At 36.0% G+C, this 19,324-nt stretch overlaps 1 protein-coding gene across 1 annotated transcript in view; it reads left to right on the plus strand.

Annotated features, from left to right (window-relative positions):
- The window catches only part of LOC102217539 (ephrin type-A receptor 6-like), a 186,882-nt gene that overhangs the window by 39,395 nt on the left and 128,163 nt on the right, over window positions 1–19,324 (plus strand). The window contains exon 3 of the mRNA XM_023337586.1: window positions 216–879. Within this exon, the coding sequence (XP_023193354.1) occupies window positions 216–879 (664 nt within the window). The remainder of the gene's footprint in view (window positions 1–215; window positions 880–19,324) is intronic.

Here is a 19,324-nt window from a genome sequence, read left to right on the forward strand (position 1 = left end):
GAAATAAGAGTGAAACAGATTTCAATCTTAAGAAATAAAATCTAAAGCCTAGCTACAAGGATTTTCATGCGTTATACGTTATGAAAACCATCACTTTTAATATAATTTGTAGCTTATAGCTTCTGATCTAAATGTCTAACTTATTTTCTTCTCCCTCTTACCATCCTCTTTCATCATGTTGCTTTCTCTACGCCTTTCTACTATTCTTTATGTAGTGGGACGCCATTACGGAGATGGACGAACACAATCGACCCATCCACACCTTCCAGGTTTGCAATGTGATGGAACCTAACCAGAACAACTGGCTTCGCTCCAACTGGATTTCTCGACAGGCGGCCCAAAAGATCTACGTGGAGCTCCGCTTCACCTTGCGTGACTGCAACTCCATCCCCTGGGTTTCTGGCACCTGCAAGGAGACATTCAACCTGTTCTACCATGAGATGGACGAAGCTCACGGTGTCAAATTTAAGCCCAGCCAGTACACCAAGATTGACACCATTGCTGCTGATGAAAGCTTCACTCAGATGGATCTGGGAGATCGTATTCTCAAACTCAACACGGAGGTGCGGGAGGTGGGACCCATGACCAAAAAAGGCTTTTATCTGGCTTTCCAGGACATCGGCGCCTGCATTGCATTGGTTTCAGTGAGAGTTTACTACAAGAAATGCCCATTCACATTAATGAACTTGGCCTCGTTTCCAGACACAGTCCCTCGTGTGGACTCTTCCTCATTGGTGGAGGTGAGAGGAGCATGCATTGATCATGCTGAAGAAAGAGACACACCCAAACTGTTTTGCGGAGCAGACGGAGACTGGTTGGTTCCCCTGGGAAGATGTGTTTGCAGCATCGGGTATGAGGAGATTGATGGCTCATGTGTTGGTAAGTCTTTGAAACTGCTGTATTTATATTTTATTCGCAATATTGTTTTGGGTAGATAAGCACCCACTGCTGGATAATTGTTTTTTAAACTCACAGGGAGTCTCTGATTGACTTCTCACTACAAAGAGTTTGTCCATACATTTATATACGTATATATATAATTGCTATTGATTTCCTAATTTCTCTAGATTTGTGTGTGTGGTATTTTCCCTTCACATTGACAACTTTTAAATTAGGCATTTCTTTTAGAATTAACAGCCTAACCCTTTGGGTAGCATTATTTCCTTGAATCGAAGCTTTCTGAGGAGTTAAATTGGAATATTAAGCAAGAGGAATAGAGAACTTTACACATGCTCTCAAGAGAGAGAGAGACATTTTTCATGTCTCTCTCTCTCTTGTGCGCGGTCAGCGCACTAAAACATTATATCTGCCTTTAACTTCAATCAGAAGTAAATTTTTATTTTATGAAGGTAAGGTCTTAAAATTAGCACAACCTGTACCTGTTATTCCAAGCATCACATAAAGTCTGTACATACGACTTTCAGTGTCTTATGTACATTTCCCACATGTCTACATATTTACTCAGTTATGACAAAGCACACAGAGGTTTGGAGGTAGGGTACAATGTTTCATACTACAGCAAAGACGATTGTGTATTTTCACTCAAAGTAGAGCAATTGGTTTGCATTGTGGCAACTGACATTAAAATCTTATTTTATTATTTGCTCTCCAAATTTGTGTATCTCCTTAGTAATTATACACTCCCTCCATTTTGCTGCTCTTAAACACTAAAGACATGTTCATACTCTGCTGGTATTTTTTTCTACTTTAGCTCCTGTCTTACCTTCCCATTAGCATGACTTTTCAGTTTACTACCAGTATTACTCGCCTCTCTGGAGAATAAGTTAGTAAAGTGAGAAGTTTTGCCTTCTTCTGGATCATAAATTTGCTGTCAAAGAGCTTTACTGTTGCTGAAGCTGCATGTTTATATATGTATTAGTAAATGCTTGTGCATGCACAAATACAGAAACATATTTTACAGTTTAGAATATAATCCCATGAAATTTGTTTTCTCCTAAAACATGGCATATGACCATACAGCACTTTTTTTAAATCTTGATTCAGATTTTTGTAAGTGAGGTTCTGTTAAAAGAGCATAAGCAGTTATTATCTTGCAATAGTTGCATAATGTTTTTGGTGTCTTCTTATAGCATAAATTCAGATTAGTTGGCCCCAGAGGCTGCAGCTCAGGCTGTATCCAATAAAGGCCAAGACCTTTATAGAGTAATCAACCGATAGAAAGTGTGGTAGTGAAATAATCAATAAAATGGACTTCACTTAAACTGCTACATAAATTGTCCTTTTTATAGCCTTTCAGTCTTTTTTCAGCCTGTTATCTGTCTAAGAAGTCTCTACCGAATTACTGTTGAGGCACCTTTTCCTACCTCCAGTTAACATGTAAATAATCAGTGGCTTCTAAGTTAATAACCATCAAATGCAAACATGATTATGATAGTGATTAATGAAGTAGTGTTTGTATAACCTACTAGTTATTTTTGGTTGGTGTCAGATAGTAGATGCTTGGCTTCAGCCTCCAGAATCTACTATTTGTACTGAATGAAGACTTCAAGCAGGTAAGATATTAACTGCTTTCGATCTTTGATCAAAACCTCATTTCAAAATGCCTAAATTACCCATTTTAGGTATCAAATTTCACAATTGTTTTAGTTTAAGGCTTTTGAGAACTGTTAGGATAAGTATGCACATGTTTGATTGTGCTCTTTTAGATATAATACAGACCTTCAAGAAAAGATAAGACATTTTTCTATGAATTTTTGACTCTGAGTAACCGATAAGAAAGTGTTTTAGCCAGTATGTCAAACTTTAAAACCTACGTTTATCTAAGAATCAAAGCCATTTCAGAAGGTTTTGTTTCAAAAATGTTAATCTATCTGAAAAAATGGTGCAGGGGTACCTATAATGAGACACGCTTGTATGTATGGTGTTGTTTTGTACATCAGTGTTCGACCACCAACTGTCCGAGGGGCTATCTCAGTGAGAAAGATTACCTCAGCCAGCTTGGTCGCAGTTTGATCCTGAGCCCTCTGATATGAGCTTTAGGTTATCACTGGCAGTACCACTCACTGGGAATGCTACTTTCAACAAGGAACCAATGCAACTTCTTTTTAACCAGGCAAAGGCCCGATGTCAGGTCATCAGATACACATGTCTGCAGATCTGCAATCTGCAAGGTACCTGATGTGCTTGCACAGACAGTGGCATCATAAACCTCTGAAAGATTCTTGATTTAAAGGTCAACTCCAGACTGTATGAAAACAGATATCGCACATGTGTGGACCTGGATAACTTCCTAAATTAAACAGGATGTATGATCAATATCACAAAGCTTTGAAACTAATTACCCTTGAAAGCAAACAACAGCTTTGTTCCCTGACAACAATGATCTATAAGTCCTCTGTTCTCACAAACTGCTGCCTTGCTTTGCCTACTGTAGAACAACTCTTTCTAGAATTCTCCCTGGATCTTTTCCCTCATCCAGAACCAGATGTCTTTGTTGAGCTGATTACAATTTGTGGAGTGACACAGGTCGGCTAAGCCTCCACGCTGCACCTGCAGCTGCATCGTAATCAAGAGGGCAGAGGTGAAGCTGCAGCTGTGATTAGAGTCCAACTGTTCCAAAAATGCTGCCTTTTTTCATGTGCACTCCTTTGACAGTTTGTAATATTCTGAACTGTTTGTTACAAAACACAGCGTGTAAAGGTAGAAAATCCACTTTTTAAGGAAGAAATAATTACAAATTATTTTTTGCCAATACAATTGTGTTAGATGCTTTTTCTTTAAAGTGGTGTAAAAAATGTTAAACATCTACTCTTCGTAAGCTCTGTGATGTCAGCCATGCTGAACTTACAAACTGTATTATGTAATTTCACAAGTTGTTGCACTATTTGCTCTTTTTTGTGATTAAAAAAAAACCCATCCTAATCAAAACATCAAATTGAGCTACAAAGCAAACCTTTGTCATTAACATATGAAAATATTAGCAAAATCTAAATTGTCACCATCATGCATTCCTGTTCAGCTGTATACAGTATATAACAGAATTTAAATCAACCTTTGTTTCCCCTAGTCTGTGCTCTCTCTGAAGCAGATTTCACAGTTGACTAAAGTTTAGCCCTTTGGGCAATGTGATGGCATTTTACTGCAATGTCAGCCCTGAAATGCAGCTCCCGATCATTGTTCCAGGACTCAGACAGGCTTCGTTATTAAATGCCTCCACACAAAGGAGCACTGGAGCACCTTGAGCATTGAAGGAGAAGGCTGAGGTGGCATGCTTAGCCAATCTTTCAGTCCCCACTTTACAATGAGCTGTTTTGTTAGGAATAGAGGCTGTTTAATTAGGCTCAATAAAGGAATTAGTTCTGTTTTTGTTTTGAGACATAGTTCAACTTGGTCAGATTTTGGCTGTGTTTGGATAGACAGATGACAGTTTTTGTGCTAACGTTCAATGATTTCAAGGTTAGACATTGCTTTTTTGTTTTTAAATACAAAAGATGCCAAAGTGATGATTTTGTTTTTGTAGGTTTTAGGAGATTCTTTTATTTCTTATTTTACAGCAATCTGCTTATTGTTGGTCATTTTTGTGATGAAAACTCTTTATATTAACTGGCTGGGACTTATTTACATTTCGTTGTAACTTATTTAAAAATAGTTTACGACATGTACTGAGGGTATACTCAGTACATGAGTACTGAAGGTGGAGCATTGATCCCGTTCCACCTTCTTTGCTTCTCATCCTCTTGTCGTCCACCGGCTTACTGTGCAGGAATGCACCGACCATCTGGTCTTTGTGGTTTCTCTATTCTTTCAGCATTGTTGTTCTGCCATTTCTCTAGTCAGTTTCCAGGACGTCAGTTTCCTGATTCTTTCTTAGCTGCTTTGCAGTAAGTGACTGTGCCAATATTTTGCTGGATCTGTTAAACTAGGTTCTTATATCATAGTTTTCTCTACATTCCCTTTAGATTTAGGGAGAGTAATTGCATCTCCTTCCATCCTTCGAAGCTCACCCTCATTTTACTGCAGGTAAGATGAAGACTTAAAAAATCCAAGCCACATAAGACAGACTACCGTAAATGCAAGATGTGCAGTTAAAAATACCAACTTAACCTCTTTGCTCAACATAGCAGGGCTTTTTGAGATTTAGCGCTACTGTGGCAAACAGATTTAACACTCTAGTTTTGCCGTTCCTTTGCTGGTACTGTCTTATGTCTGCTGCCTGTTTAGTATTCTGGATTTTGAACTTGTTTTTCTAGGCTAATTATTTTTGCACCATCCGATCTCCCAGCCTGCCAGCATTCACTTAAGCCATACTTCATTACCATCACACTAACAAGAAATGGGAGTTATTGCATTTGTAAAGTTTTCTGATTCCCACAACATAAGCCCAAGTTTCTGAATAAGACTGCAGGACTCTATTTGAACAAGCAAACTCTTACAAAGCATGAGATATAAAAAATAAGATAAACATTCCTAGTAAGAGCTCTGTTACAGTTTTAATAAAGGGTTCACTTCTGTAGAAAGATATTTTTCAACAAAAATAAATTTCCTATGAGTTTAAATTAGTCCTAAAGTCCACAGTAATTTTTTAAAAAACTTTTTCTTGAATACTATTTAAACTCTAAGTGTGTTGTAGAGTTGTCATTTCACTTTTTACCCAAGAGAGCCATCTGTTTATGCACATTTTCCAGTGTTAATTTGAAACCACCGCAGAACAAAGCATTCTGCAGAGTGAACTTCACACCAACTCGGTTAGTTTGACTTAACACATCAATGGTGCTGCTAACTTACTAATTTAATTAAATTTCAATTTAAAAAATACTTTACTGATCCCATAGGGAAACTAAATGTTGGTTCAACTCATAATATTCAGGTTGTAGATGCTAATGGCTGCAGAAAGTAAGGATCTGCTGTAGTGACCTGAAGAAGAGTCTGACTGAAGACACTGTTGTTGTATAACAGTCTCATGAAGACGATGATCAGGATTGTCCATGTTGTGAACAATAGACTGATGCACTCCACAAACTAGATGGCATCAAGAAGAAAGAATATGTTGAAATCCTAACATCTAAAAAAATGAGCCTGGAATTTAAAGATTGTTACAAATGGATTTTCTAAATGGACAATGATGCTAAGCATCTCAACAAATGTGCTATAAAGCTTCTTCAGACAAAACGTCAATGTTACTTAGTGGCCATCACACACAAACCCTGATTTGAATCACAGATAATTTGTGAGTACATTTTTTAAAAGTGTGTGTGTGAAATAGATGACCTACAAGCATGACTTAGAGTAAAAACTTGGAAACACCTTGAAAAACCTGTGAAATCATTTGATCCAAGTGAGATAGTGTAAAAGCAAATTCTACCATGACATTTATGTAAACATCTGAATTTTGAGAAAGTAAAAAATGTAAAAGTCTAAAAGAGTTGGTCGCTCATTATTCTGGCATTTAGCAAGCTTACCTAGTACTGAAAAAGGAAAACTAAAATATCAGTGCGGAAAAGTGTTTGTTTTGCACCAGATATTTACTGTGCAAGTAAATGTCTGATTTCAACAATATTTGACTTGACACATCAGTCAGAGTATTGACTTCCCAACTTATTATCATTTCGTTCATTTGTTGTAATCCATTCAGCAAAACCCAGTGCATGTTCCTCAATAAAGATATATCCAAAAAGAAAAGTTGATTTATAAGCTAATATAGTTTAAATCAAATTAACATATTAAGATTGGCTACCAGTTGTTTGATAATATGTTTAACTTTTTAAGGATTGTTGCTTCTCAGGTTTAGCAAATGTATTTAATAAAATTTAACTGCTGAACTAAAAGCAAATAACTCACTGTTTAAATTCTGAGCATAGTTTTATTGAGACCCCTGTTGCAATTGAAAAAGACTCGAGTCTTATAAATCCTACTTTTGGTCAACTTGGTTGGTGAAACCGAAGTTTCCTGTAAGATTTTACTTCAAAAAGAGTATGGTGTGAAAAGAAGTAAAACAAGCAATTTATCTTCATTACAAATTTTTGTCTACACTTCATTATGTGGTGAAAGAAAGTTTTCAGTAGAGTTGTCAATGCATGACAACTCTACAACTCTGTCATGTAAATTGCATGCAATTCATGCATGAATACAAAGATATCAAACATAAAAATATTTACATGTGTAAATATTTAGTGCATATACTGTAGGTTCTGCATGTGTGTGGGTGTGCACGCATGAGTCACATGCCAACACAGTCTGTCCAATCCAAAAAATGTTTTTTTATGATTGACACACACACACTCACATTTCACACATTTATTTTCTCGGAATGTGTTTCTCCCTCTCCTCCTCCTTCCATCCCTCACACTGTAAGACAATCTGGCTGATGCTGTTATCGCTCTGTGTTTACAGCAGCCCTTGTGTGTTTGTCAGGCTCTGTGGAAGAGCTCTCAGCAGTGCTATGAATAATGTAATTGCCGCGTGTTTGGGTGGGTTTATTTATATGTGAACTCCAGCGAGTTTTGTGTTTGTATCAGAGCGGATCTGCCCTGCAAAGGGTTGAGGCAAACTAGCTGCTATTTATTTACATTGTAAAATCTTTCTTTGCCATATGTTTGGAAAATGATTGCATTCCACATCTTACGTATCAATCAATACCCTGTGGAATAAAACGAACACATTTAAATAATATTTTGTGACTTGACGTTTTCTTGCCTTATCATAAACCGCAGTGCGAAAGTTGAGTTATTTCTCATTTTGAACAACTTTTCTTTGAAGCTTGCTTGTTTTCTTTAAAGTAGCCTCTTGACATTTCTTCTGGTCCTTTTTTTTATAAATAGATTTTCTGCTTTTTCTCTCATTCACTTGGCCATATTCCAAGTAATGTTTAAACTTAAATCTAACCTAAGACTCATTTAAGCAGGAAATTCTTAAGAAATTCATATTTTTTATAAACATTGTGCTGTCCTTTTCTTTATTAGAATGTATGAGCAATACTAAAGATATGTTTTATTAACGCAAGATTTCATTTCACCAGCAAAAGTGTAATTCTCAAAAATCTTTGCTAAACCTTTTCATATTTTTTGAAAATATATATTTTTAGACGCTCTCCTATCTGTTTTTGGTAGTTTTATTCAATTATTTGTTTTCCTTTCTTTTTTTAAGTACATAATACAACATATATTGTTCTTGTACGGGAGAAGGAATGGCAGAAAACAAATGAAAAATTAAAAAACTGTAAAGACCAAGACCAGCTTAAGAGATAAATGAAAGAATCCCATTCCATGGTTAAAGCCAAAACATAGGGATGAAGGTTTTCCAGGACATTTTTAAAAAAGTAGAAGTACAAAGTGTTGGAAAGAGTAGAATTTACTTAGAGACAGACATCTATTTCAAGATGTCAAATTACTTTATGTTTGATCTTTTTTATAGCTGAAGGTAACATAGTCTTGGCTGTCCTGTAAAATAGCACTATGTGCCTAGTAAATACATGCCACTCCTTAAATAAACTGATTTGCTTTCAATTTAACAGCCTTAACCACCTAACCACTCTGAAGAAGAAAACATTTGAAAAAAATCTGGTCTTCAAAATTAGTTTTTAATGTTAAATAAACTGATCCAAAATATTTACCTTAAATGTATTACATGCTGGTAATTGTGCAGATAACAGGAATAGCTGCGTTAACAGTAAGCGTTGTGCTTCCATAAACATCTTGATGGAATTTTCACTGATAAGACATTCTCAATTACAGCATGAAGACAGTCAGACAACAATTACAGCACATATCCTTCAACTTGTCAGCCATCTAAATGAGATGTCGCACACACATCAGGATGTGGTGGGTGAGGACACAGAGACGCGCATAATCAATTACATGAAACACACAGACAAAGATGGAGAAATCCTGAGCTACTAGCATTATGGTATACAACAATCATACCAAAAATAAATCTGCTCACATCAGGAACAAGAAATCAGAGTAAATAACATTTTGCTCATTGTTCTTACAAACAAACACATGGAAACCCACCAGGAGGCTTAGGTTGGCAGCAGCAATAGAGCTGTTTACAGATGGGCTACACGGCAGGGAGACGCTGTGACATTTCAGAAAAGTATGGTTTTAGTTTAACAAGGATGGCCCCTCAGGCTTAATTGGGAGAGTCTGGAGAGAGCGAGAGAAACGGAGTGTACTATGGCGGCGGGTCATAACATGTCATATGAATTTAATCCCCACTCACTCAGCATCGCCGCTGACTTGTCATATATGACAACATTAGATATTCAGCTATTTCACAGGGGAAAAGTTTTACAGCCTCACATAGCATTGTCTTGAAAATGTCACATCCAGCTTATACATTTTAATTGCTCTATATTTTTTATCCTTGGGGGGCAAACGCCACACTCTGTACAGGAAGCTGCCTTTTTTAACTTGATCTTAACTTAAAAATGAGCCTGTTCTGTTATAAAAACTACTTAATATTAATCTTTTTTTATCATTGTATGATGTGCAGTGGGTGCAAAATAGAACTTGTAATTTTACTGTTGCTGTCTATGACTTCCTGTGATGAACTAGCAGCCTTTCCAGGATCTTCCTTACCTCTCGAACAATGACTCCAGGAGACTCTAAACCGTGTTTTTATTTTACTTATTGCTGCAAAATGGCAATAAAACAATAATAATTCAAACTTATCACACAGCTAGCACTTATCTTAGCTTATCTTTGCCTGTGAAATAAATATTTAAATTTTAGTGACTTACTCTTTCAACCAGATATTGCACATTGTTTACTTCATAGAAATTTTCTTAATTTTTTTTCTAACTCAATTTTGATCACCATGGCTTTGACGTTGATATTCTTTGAAATATTGTCTTCTGATTATCCAAGCACCTTTATGTTTAGGAAAGTTATCCTTCTCTTCTTATAAACTACCTTAACACATAAACCTAATTTTCACAGCCAGAATCACAGTGATGTCAAGTGGTGCAGAGGGCTGTGATTTGCAATGCTAAAGATTTAATTACTCTGTGAATTCTTTAAATGCTATTTGCAGATTTTATTTTTTATTATTTTAACTGAAGGGAACACGTGAATGCATACGTTGCTAGGGTAAACAATAACACCTTGATTTAACCCTTAATTATTGCAACAAGCCACACTTGTTTTTAAGTTGAGCGGCATTGTAGTGGCTGCTTATTCGTTTTAATTTAAAGCCACCATATTGTTCAATGAATTTTAGTTTCTTCTTGTTTACGTTTGTTAGTTTGGGTTTTAGCTGACTCTTTTCTGTCCCACAATATGCTAATGTGCATCTGTCGATGAATTGAAGAAATACTTACAATAATCCACACAGGGTCTGATGAAATTTACTTTTGCTTTGAACAGATATCAAAACAATTCTTCAGTCTTGCACAGCAATCCACATGTAACGATCAAGAAACTGTATGGAGCCAAGCCAACTACGTCACATCCAATTTCTGATCTACTGTCACACAAGGCTTTTCATATGTTGCTTCAAGTACTTCCACCAGGTACAAAGTTCTCGATTCAGCAGTTGTCCAGGGTTCAGTTCCTATACCAAGTCTGCATGTCTTCCCATCCATTTCCTGTTTAAACACTATAAATAATGACATAAAAAACCTTTAAAAAAGATTATTTCTTTCTTTCTTCACCTCCATGGTTTATTTTGTCACTTTGAAACAGTACTAAGCGTAAAAGACTCAAGTGTTCCCTCATCGAATTGTAATTGAGAACAAATATGTAATGGGGGATTATTTAATTGCCATTGTCAAGAAGCACTGGGTTTATGTGTCACCCAGAGATCTTTTAATCTCTTTCCGTTTTTAACTGTTTAAAGAATGAATTATGCAGATAGGAGTTTTTGTGAGTCCTAGTTGAGACGTGAACTTGCCGTGACTTCTGCTTGGCTTTTCCCCCTCTTTGCTGCGAGTTACTTCAAAGCTGGAAAGTGATCAAAGACAGCTGAGTTAAAAAAAAGAAAAAAAAACCTAACATACCGGCACCCTGCTTACGTACATGTAGCTTCTGCCTGTCTCCATGCGGCAGGCTCTCTCTGTTAGAAAACAAAAGCAAGCGACACTGTCTGATGTTCCGTCTTTTTCTCTCCTCAAGCGCACTCCTGTCAGACATTGCAACATTTCAATTGATTTCCCTTTTCCTTCGTGTGTGTTTGTTCTATTTTAGAACGCAAGCAGAGAGACTGAATTAGTCATTAAAGGCTATGTATAATATGACATGGCCCAGATAAAACATCACAAGCCTTGACTGAAGAGCAGACTTGTCATAAATGAAAGTATATTTCAGGAGCTGGAGACAGCCGCTCCCAAGTTAAAAGAGGAGCAAAAAAAGAAAAAAACTGGGGTTATTGAAGGTTCAGCATCAACGATGACTTTGTGTTCAGTAACAATTTAGTTGCACCAAAAACAAAAAGTTAATTACTTAATACTCATTTGTTCTGCAATAGGAACATAGATGCATTTTATTTGCCAGATTTTGTGTGAATCATTTGAAAGTAGTCCTTGCTAGGAAGAAGCTTTGATATTGGTTTTGGAGAGTTGCTATAATTAAGACATCTGTACTTCTATCCAGCATTTCCTTTTGCATGCCGATGGGTTGTGTCCATGAACCAGACTTGTAGCTCCATTGACAGAAGAACTCAATAATGTGTTTTCAGGCTAATTTCACAGCTGCACACAGAGATTACTGCACTCTCCATACTCAGTCTAAGCTTGGCCATGCCTTCACTTCTTTACTCCAATATTCAGTTGTGTAATACTCACATGTGCATCAGACTAAGCTGAGTTTTAGCATATTGACTTTCAACCAGATATACTTCTTGGATGCCCAATTATCAACATATTTCCGGAGTTTGGATTTGCAATGACAGGTCTAATAGAGTTCCACATAAAGATAAAGTTTTTCCACTTTTTCGGCATTCTTTCATTCAGTAAATTTCTGCACAAGAAAATACTGTTTTCAGATCTTCCCATCTATATCTCTTGTTGTGAATCTATTGCATATGTAATAGTGTAGGTGGAATTTCATACATATGCTTTGGTGCCATGTTGGCATGAAACTCCAATACTTACTTTAAAATACATGTTTATTGTAAGCCTGGTGGGTTGTTTTCAATTCTTTTAGACATGGACTAGAAAGAAACCAATACGTAAACCTGTGAGATGATAAATGCTAATGCCAATTGAGTTGGTGGAGTTTTCTCAGTTGAGTCTTTGGAGAATAATGTAGCACCTGCACGTATTGAAACAAGAAAAACATTATCCAGTCTAATATTTTTATCAGGTCTTGGACCACGATGGTGTCCTGTGGCACCATGTTCTAAGTTAAATCAGGGCATTTTTACAAGGTTATACTTGGTAACCACAGTCACATTAATTAGACTCATTCATCTAAAGAAAAAATATAACTTTGGCAAAAATTCAAACTCACTTGGATAATAACATATCTATCATACCAAGACTAGCTTGTGGTTAGATTTTAGTTTCACTGCTTGCATCCGGTTGTGTCTAATAATACCAGCAGTAATGGTATCAGTGTATAAATGGATATCATGATACATAAACAAACAGTGCTGTAAATAAATAGTTTATGCCTCACAGATTTCTTCTGTTTAAATATTTTTTGAATGGCTTGTTTAAGGTATTTCCAAAGCATATGAATTGGATTAAATTTGAATTTAATATCTGGAGTGAAGTCTGGCCATTGTAAAACTTTCATTTTGAATTTCACCTGGTCTTGCTGGTATGTTTCCAAATGGACTGCATATCTCATGTTGAGGGTCTTGAAGCATCTTAACAGCCCCTGACCATCACATCATCAACAACAATCAGCATGATGTTCTTCTCTAACACGCTACTTTGATTCATGCCCTCTAAAAGGAGGGCTCATTGACAGCGTATATGAGTAGCAGCCCAGTGAGGCCACAATGTTCTAAAATCACATTTTCTAAGAAAACAGGTTATTTTATACTGAGTAAAATGCATTGCTTTCATGTTGTGGAAGTATGATCCACAACATGGAGCGTACTTCCGGGACTAATTGTGGCTTGATAAGACACACCAGTGTAGAGAGCTGGCAGAGTAGGAAAGATTGATAAGTTTGTGACAGTAAAAATAAAACAGTGGAGGCAAATAACGCAAGTAGCCTTCAGTAAAAGACCAGGAAATATAGCAAAGGTTGCACAGCCCTTAGATTTGCAAGCTTGTTGCAAATTTTTAACAAAATAGTAAAAACTGCATACCTTTTTGAAAGTGACCAATGAGTATTTAAATTTTTTTGTCTAAAAATGCACATTTCATTGAATCATTTGCATTTTTGTTCTTTTGAGAATCACACACTGAACAGTTTTGATTAAATGTTTTCAGATGAAAATTGTTTTAAGACTTGATGCAATAAAATGAGCTGTGAGCAGTTCATTTTGATAACCAGGTGATTATATGGAGAATACATGTTGGCAGTGACTTGTACAAATACATAATAATATATCTCGATTTTAGTAGCATTGTGTGAAAATTTATGTTCATGACAGAAAATAATTGAGAAGCACTGGCTTTAAGGAAGACGAACTGAGAACATATTTTCCATCCTCTATATTTGATGGTGTAAGACACAACTTTATTTTGTGTGGTTTTTACAACCATGATGGTCTGAATTTTTCTTTACAAAATGACAAAATAAGAGCATAAGTATGAAATTCGGCTTTAACAAAAATGTCAGCACAGTGACAGTAGCATCACCTCTTTTTCACCCTTTCCTTCCTCACCCTGTCATCTTATATGTGACCAGTGCAGAGAGTGGGCCAACAACCCGAGGGTATGAACGCTTTAACTAGCAGTAGGTGTCTCTCAATCTGCCAGACTGCGACAGCCAAGCTTGTTAGTCACACTGGTGGAACTGCACACACACAAACACTCGTGCACAAGTGTCCTCTGGATAGACTTAATCCAGTCATTGAATGGGGTGAGTGGTGATTGCAGAACTGGGTCAGTTCTGGAGAAAACAGCGGTGTGAAGTCGTCTCACATGGGTTGGATTGAAGCCTAAACTCTGTTTGACCCCACCAAGTTTAGTCATAAAGTGAAATCTCAAAATTTAAATCTGTTCAAAGTAATGTTTACAGCTTCAGTGATTATGCTAAAGTGTGGGCTTAAGCCTCAAGAAAAGTATTCTTGACATGGATTAAATAGAGACGCTGTAATTGGGTTTCTTCATGCTGAAATCAACAAGACGAGTGACAGTTTATGCATGAGAAACTGGTCTGGATTGTGATTTATACAACACTGGCTGTAGTAAGATATGTATAAGAGTGCTTTTTGTTTTATCCTTTAAAATTCTTTTCACTCAATTTTGAGTAAACTACCCAGATCTACAGTCTACGCCTGTCACAATAACAAATTTTACTGGGCGATAAATTTTTGATACATGATAATGTTGCTTTGAGACAATTTTCAAGCAATATGATGATAAATTCATAATAATGCAAGAACACATTCTCAAAGATGAATAAACTTTACATTTTAATGAACATTTAACACTGGAACTGGAAGACATTTTAAATATCCAAAATAAACAACAGAAATTATAAATATGAAGTCTTTGTAAACAAAATTGTCCTTCAAAAAAAGGTCTGGTTGAGACCAAAGCACCAAACTGAAGTCTTTTGTCATCCAGTTTTGGTAGAAAGAAAAAAACAATAAATCATGGAAATGAAAATTATTGAACTCATTTTAATTTATGATGCGATTAATTGATTTATTGTTTATTGTGACAGGCCTACATAGAACCAGTCATTAATGGTTACAGTCACCGTTGTTTGGGGTGTGTCTCTAGAGACACACCCCAAACAACGGTGACTATCTGTATTCTGTATTTCAGACTGAATTTTTACCCTTCCATCTTTACAAAATAGCTCAAGCTCAGCTAGATTGGATGTAGAGCATCTTTGAACTGTAATTTTAGAGTCTTATCACAGACTCTCAGTTGGATTTCAGTCCGGACTTGACTTGGTCATAATATATTTTATCCATTGTAGTCTGGTTCTGTGTTTAGGGTTATTTGACCTGCTGGAAGATGAACCTCTGACCCAATCTAAAGGCTCTGGAAGAATATAACAAGATTTCTTCAAAATTGCCCTGCATTTATCTCCTTTGGCTGAAGTCTAGCTGCCATATCTAACAACGGCTTTCTTCCTGCCGCTCTTCCTGATCTTTGTTGAGCACAGTTCTTTTGTTGACAGATTCTCCCACCTCAGCTGGGAAACAGTGGAGCTCATCCAGAGCTACTATTAGTCTCTTGGTTGCTTCTCTGATTAATGCTGTCCATGTCTGAACTGTTGGTTTAGGATGCCAGACATGTGGTGGCACATCTATGGTTGTTCCTTGTTCTTTTGCTTTTTGAAGGACAGACTGAAGATTTATTAGATGTTCAGTGCCTGCAATATTGTTTGATAAATAAACCCTGCTTTAAACAACATTATCACTGATCAGGGTGATGTGTTCCTTGGTTTTTATGATACTGTTTGTTCACTTATGGTTTACAAATTATATTTTAAATAATAAATTTGAGGTTTTCACAGGTTTGCTTTGTTTATATTGAAAGATACAGTATTTGCATGCAGATGAATGTTGCTGGCTAATCAGGTTGCAGTGGGTGTGGTTGGACTGGACAAACAAAAAATTATTGGACTAGCATATTGGATATGTTTTTGACTGAGCTTGGAGGGGGGTGGCATGGAAATATTCTTATTAAGCAAAGGGGATCCCAGCAGAAAAGGTTTGAGAACCACTGAAGCAGGTGAATTGTAAAAGTTGGTGGTATCAGAGTAAAAAGTTGTGAAATTAATTGCACCTTTCAGATTTCTTTTTTTTTTTTTTTTTGGAAGACATTATAGGAAAAACAGAAAGCCAAAGCCATCATTGTTGCTACAATTCCCAACTGTGTGCAACTTTATATTGATTTATTACATTAAATCCCAAAAGAATTGACTGAATATGTGGTTGGAACATGACAAAGTGGAATGAGGTTTAAGAGATATGAATACTTTTAAAGGGACTGTATATTGTGCATGATGCAAAATATGTTAATTTCTTTTGTCAGAAAATGTTTAAGCTTTCCTTCAAGTTTCTGCCCTCCTACATTTTGAGTTTAAGTGCTCCTGCTGGCCCACAAATCAGTAGAATGTTAGACTATTGCCCATTTTAAAACCAATTTACACAACCATTAGTCTTTACAATGAGAACACTTTGTGCCATAAGGATTCATAAATGTATCAGATAGATAGTTTTGCAGGACGTTTTCACATCTATATGTGTGAATTAACTTTTTATAAAACGGTAAAGGGCAAGAGACATAGAGAAACAAGCACCCCTTACAGTTTAATATTTTAGTAGTTGTGGTATGAAGACAATAAAAAGAGATTGTGTACATTTTCATCTTTACTCTTTATGCAAAGCTTTAAGTGTCACTTTGCCACTGGGTGTCATTTGAAATGTCTAGTAGTGCTTTCATTATGGTTTATGTGTCGTATCATTTTCTTTACTTAAACTTGTGTTAATTTATAGTTAATTATGTGTGGGGGGCTTTTGCCGTGGGTTTACTTTGTTATCTATCAACAGCTGCAAGTAGGCAAATCTTCCCACTGCTTACCTTAAAGCTTGTGTGTGTTTACTGAGCAGCCAGAGGCAAAGACTGCAGATGTGATTCATAAATCAATACAACTTGCTTTATGGGGAATTGATCTGACTGTGTGTCCCTCAGTGACACAAAATCTCTTTTGTAATTCTGAGTGACACTGGGAAACAAAGTTATGAAAGTGAAAGAGAAGTATTAAACTGTACACGTCGTATTTTAATGTCGCCACTTTTGCTAACTTTAGTGTCAGCAGAAGTGCCGACACTAAAGTCAGCCATATTATCTTCATCTTCTAGAAAAATATAATATAAAAATGTTTAAAAAAACAGATTGCAGTCTTTTGAATAATTACATTATTAAAACCTAAAGATCAGCCAGTTTTAACAATATTTTGTTTGGTTTTTTACAACCAAACACAATATTTGTTATTTGAAAACCATAAGAATTATAATACAATATGCAATGCATTCACATTCTCATCTGTTGCGAATGCAGACAGTTTTAACAGTGTAATCATTTGTCTCAATTCTCTATGTAGATGTTTCCAAAAATAGTAAAAAAAAAATTGCAGTAACTTAAAGAGAAAAAGATCAATCACAACAATCTATTTTGAAGTGACAGTAAAGTTTATTTAATTATGGTTTGTATATTTAGAAAACACAAGTCCTTTTTTTAGCTTCATCTTCAGAAAATTATTGTAAATCCAAAATTCCCTAAATAAATTTCCGTTGTACTTATGAAAACACTCCTATTATCATGTAGAAAAGTTTGATAACACCCTTGCTGGTTTGGCGTTGTAAAATATTACAAAGGAGTCATATCATTTAACATCCAAAGATGTCAAAGAATTTTGTGGATTTGTTTCTTACTGAAACAAGCAGAAAAAAACACATCTAGAAATATACTGTTGATAAAGTTTTAAATGTTGGGATCATGAATTTTCAATCACCATTTTTGTCACGTTACACGTTTGAACCAGGTAAACTAGGTATCATAATTCTTTAAGAACATATTGATGAAATTTGTTGTTTTATAAACTCAACATTTCAAACGGGTCTTTGTTCTCCAGATTAAACAATATATTGTAGACACATCTGGTTTTAACCGGCATCAACTATCATCTGTTGTACAACATTGAAATTCTTTAATAAACACAAGACATGTTGATTGATTATTTTTTTATTTTGGTGATGAAATTGGTCTGACCTTTTTTGTGCTTTGTGCTACATGTGCAAATTTTGACTGATGGAGGAAAGTGTAAAGCATGCAGAAAACCCCGACAGCCCAAAACAAAAACTATGCAAACTCCATGCAAAAAAAAAACAAAAAACACACATTCCTCTTTATGAAGTTAGTTCTGTTAAAACTAAAAATTGCTGGCAGCTGCAACTTTAAGGAATAAAGTTTCTGCAGTTCTCTAAACTTTTAAGTATAACCAAAGTAGATACTTAGTTTTTGGTTAGCTTTACATTATTTATAAATAATGATGTAATTCTGATGAGGCAAACTTTCTCTGCAACAAGTAAAAGCCTTTAGATTAAGACGGTGGTTAGCATCTGGTGGACAGCAGAAGACTCCACTGTATCAGATCTAAACCTCTCAGCCAACAGTAGTCTTTCTGGTGTGTTGCACACATACACACACTGCCCCTCTCTCTCTTTTTCTCCTCTCCCTCTCTCTTCCTCAGTTTGTCATGTTTTTCATCTTTCAATCAACCTAAGTTATAAAAGAAATGGCGCTGAAGGTGAAAAACACTTGCACCATCTGTGGTTTTCACATCTCCTGACAACAAAGAATGACAGAAAGGATACAAATTGATGCACAGAAACTCTCAGGGTCTCAATCGGGTTGACTGCTGAAATGACTGCAGTCCACTAAAGGGATGCTAGAGAAAGGATGTCATTAGTTTTTTAAATGTTGACGTATAAACAATAATGTCCCCCATGTGTAAATCTCAAGCAATTTAATAATTCTTAGAAGTAAAGAACTTAGCGGCATAAATGGTTATTTGTAAAGGCTGTACATTTAGACTCTGTGGTGTAATTTTCTTTGATGCAGTCCTGTTCTGATAAGTGTGTGTATACAAGGAGCTATGGTGTGAAAATCAGCATTCTCCTGTTTCACCATGTTTTTAAAGGATCCAACATGTCAATGTACATGAAAACTTATTCAAAACAGATTATTTATCTGAAGAAATGTCATTTGTTATTTGAGTTGCAGTGCAGCAGTTCTGTTCCAGTAGCAGACATGTACAACTTAGATGACGTGTTGGCATCACGGCATTGAGGCTGAGGAAATTTTGATGAGCGAAAAACGCGACAACCTGGCTTAGATGATGATCAAATCATGTATGCAAGTGTTGCATGCGTAGGAAAGCAATGCAAGAATGCCGTTTTCTTAGGACACAAGAAACTGTGACACTGCTCTGCCTCTCTGCCGATGGCACAACTTAATTGCCCCACTGAGGGGCAATAAAGGATGACTTTATTCTCTTTTTAACAGTAAAAAATAAACAAAGGGAAGATACAGAATTGTGTGATAGTGTATTACTCAAAACAAAACTTTGGTTAAGTTCATTAGGAATAAAATAATTCTTTGTATTAATCAGTTTAAAACTGCTGCTCACTTATTGCCAATCTCACATTAACATGAACCTAAATTATCACTCCTGTCCTTGTGTCTGTGCAGTGGCTCCAAGTTCAACTTCAGATACAGTTTAAA

The sequence above is a fragment of the Xiphophorus maculatus genome, chromosome 7, assembly GCF_002775205.1.
Source record: "Xiphophorus maculatus strain JP 163 A chromosome 7, X_maculatus-5.0-male, whole genome shotgun sequence".
Lineage (NCBI taxonomy): Eukaryota > Metazoa > Chordata > Actinopteri > Cyprinodontiformes > Poeciliidae > Xiphophorus > Xiphophorus maculatus.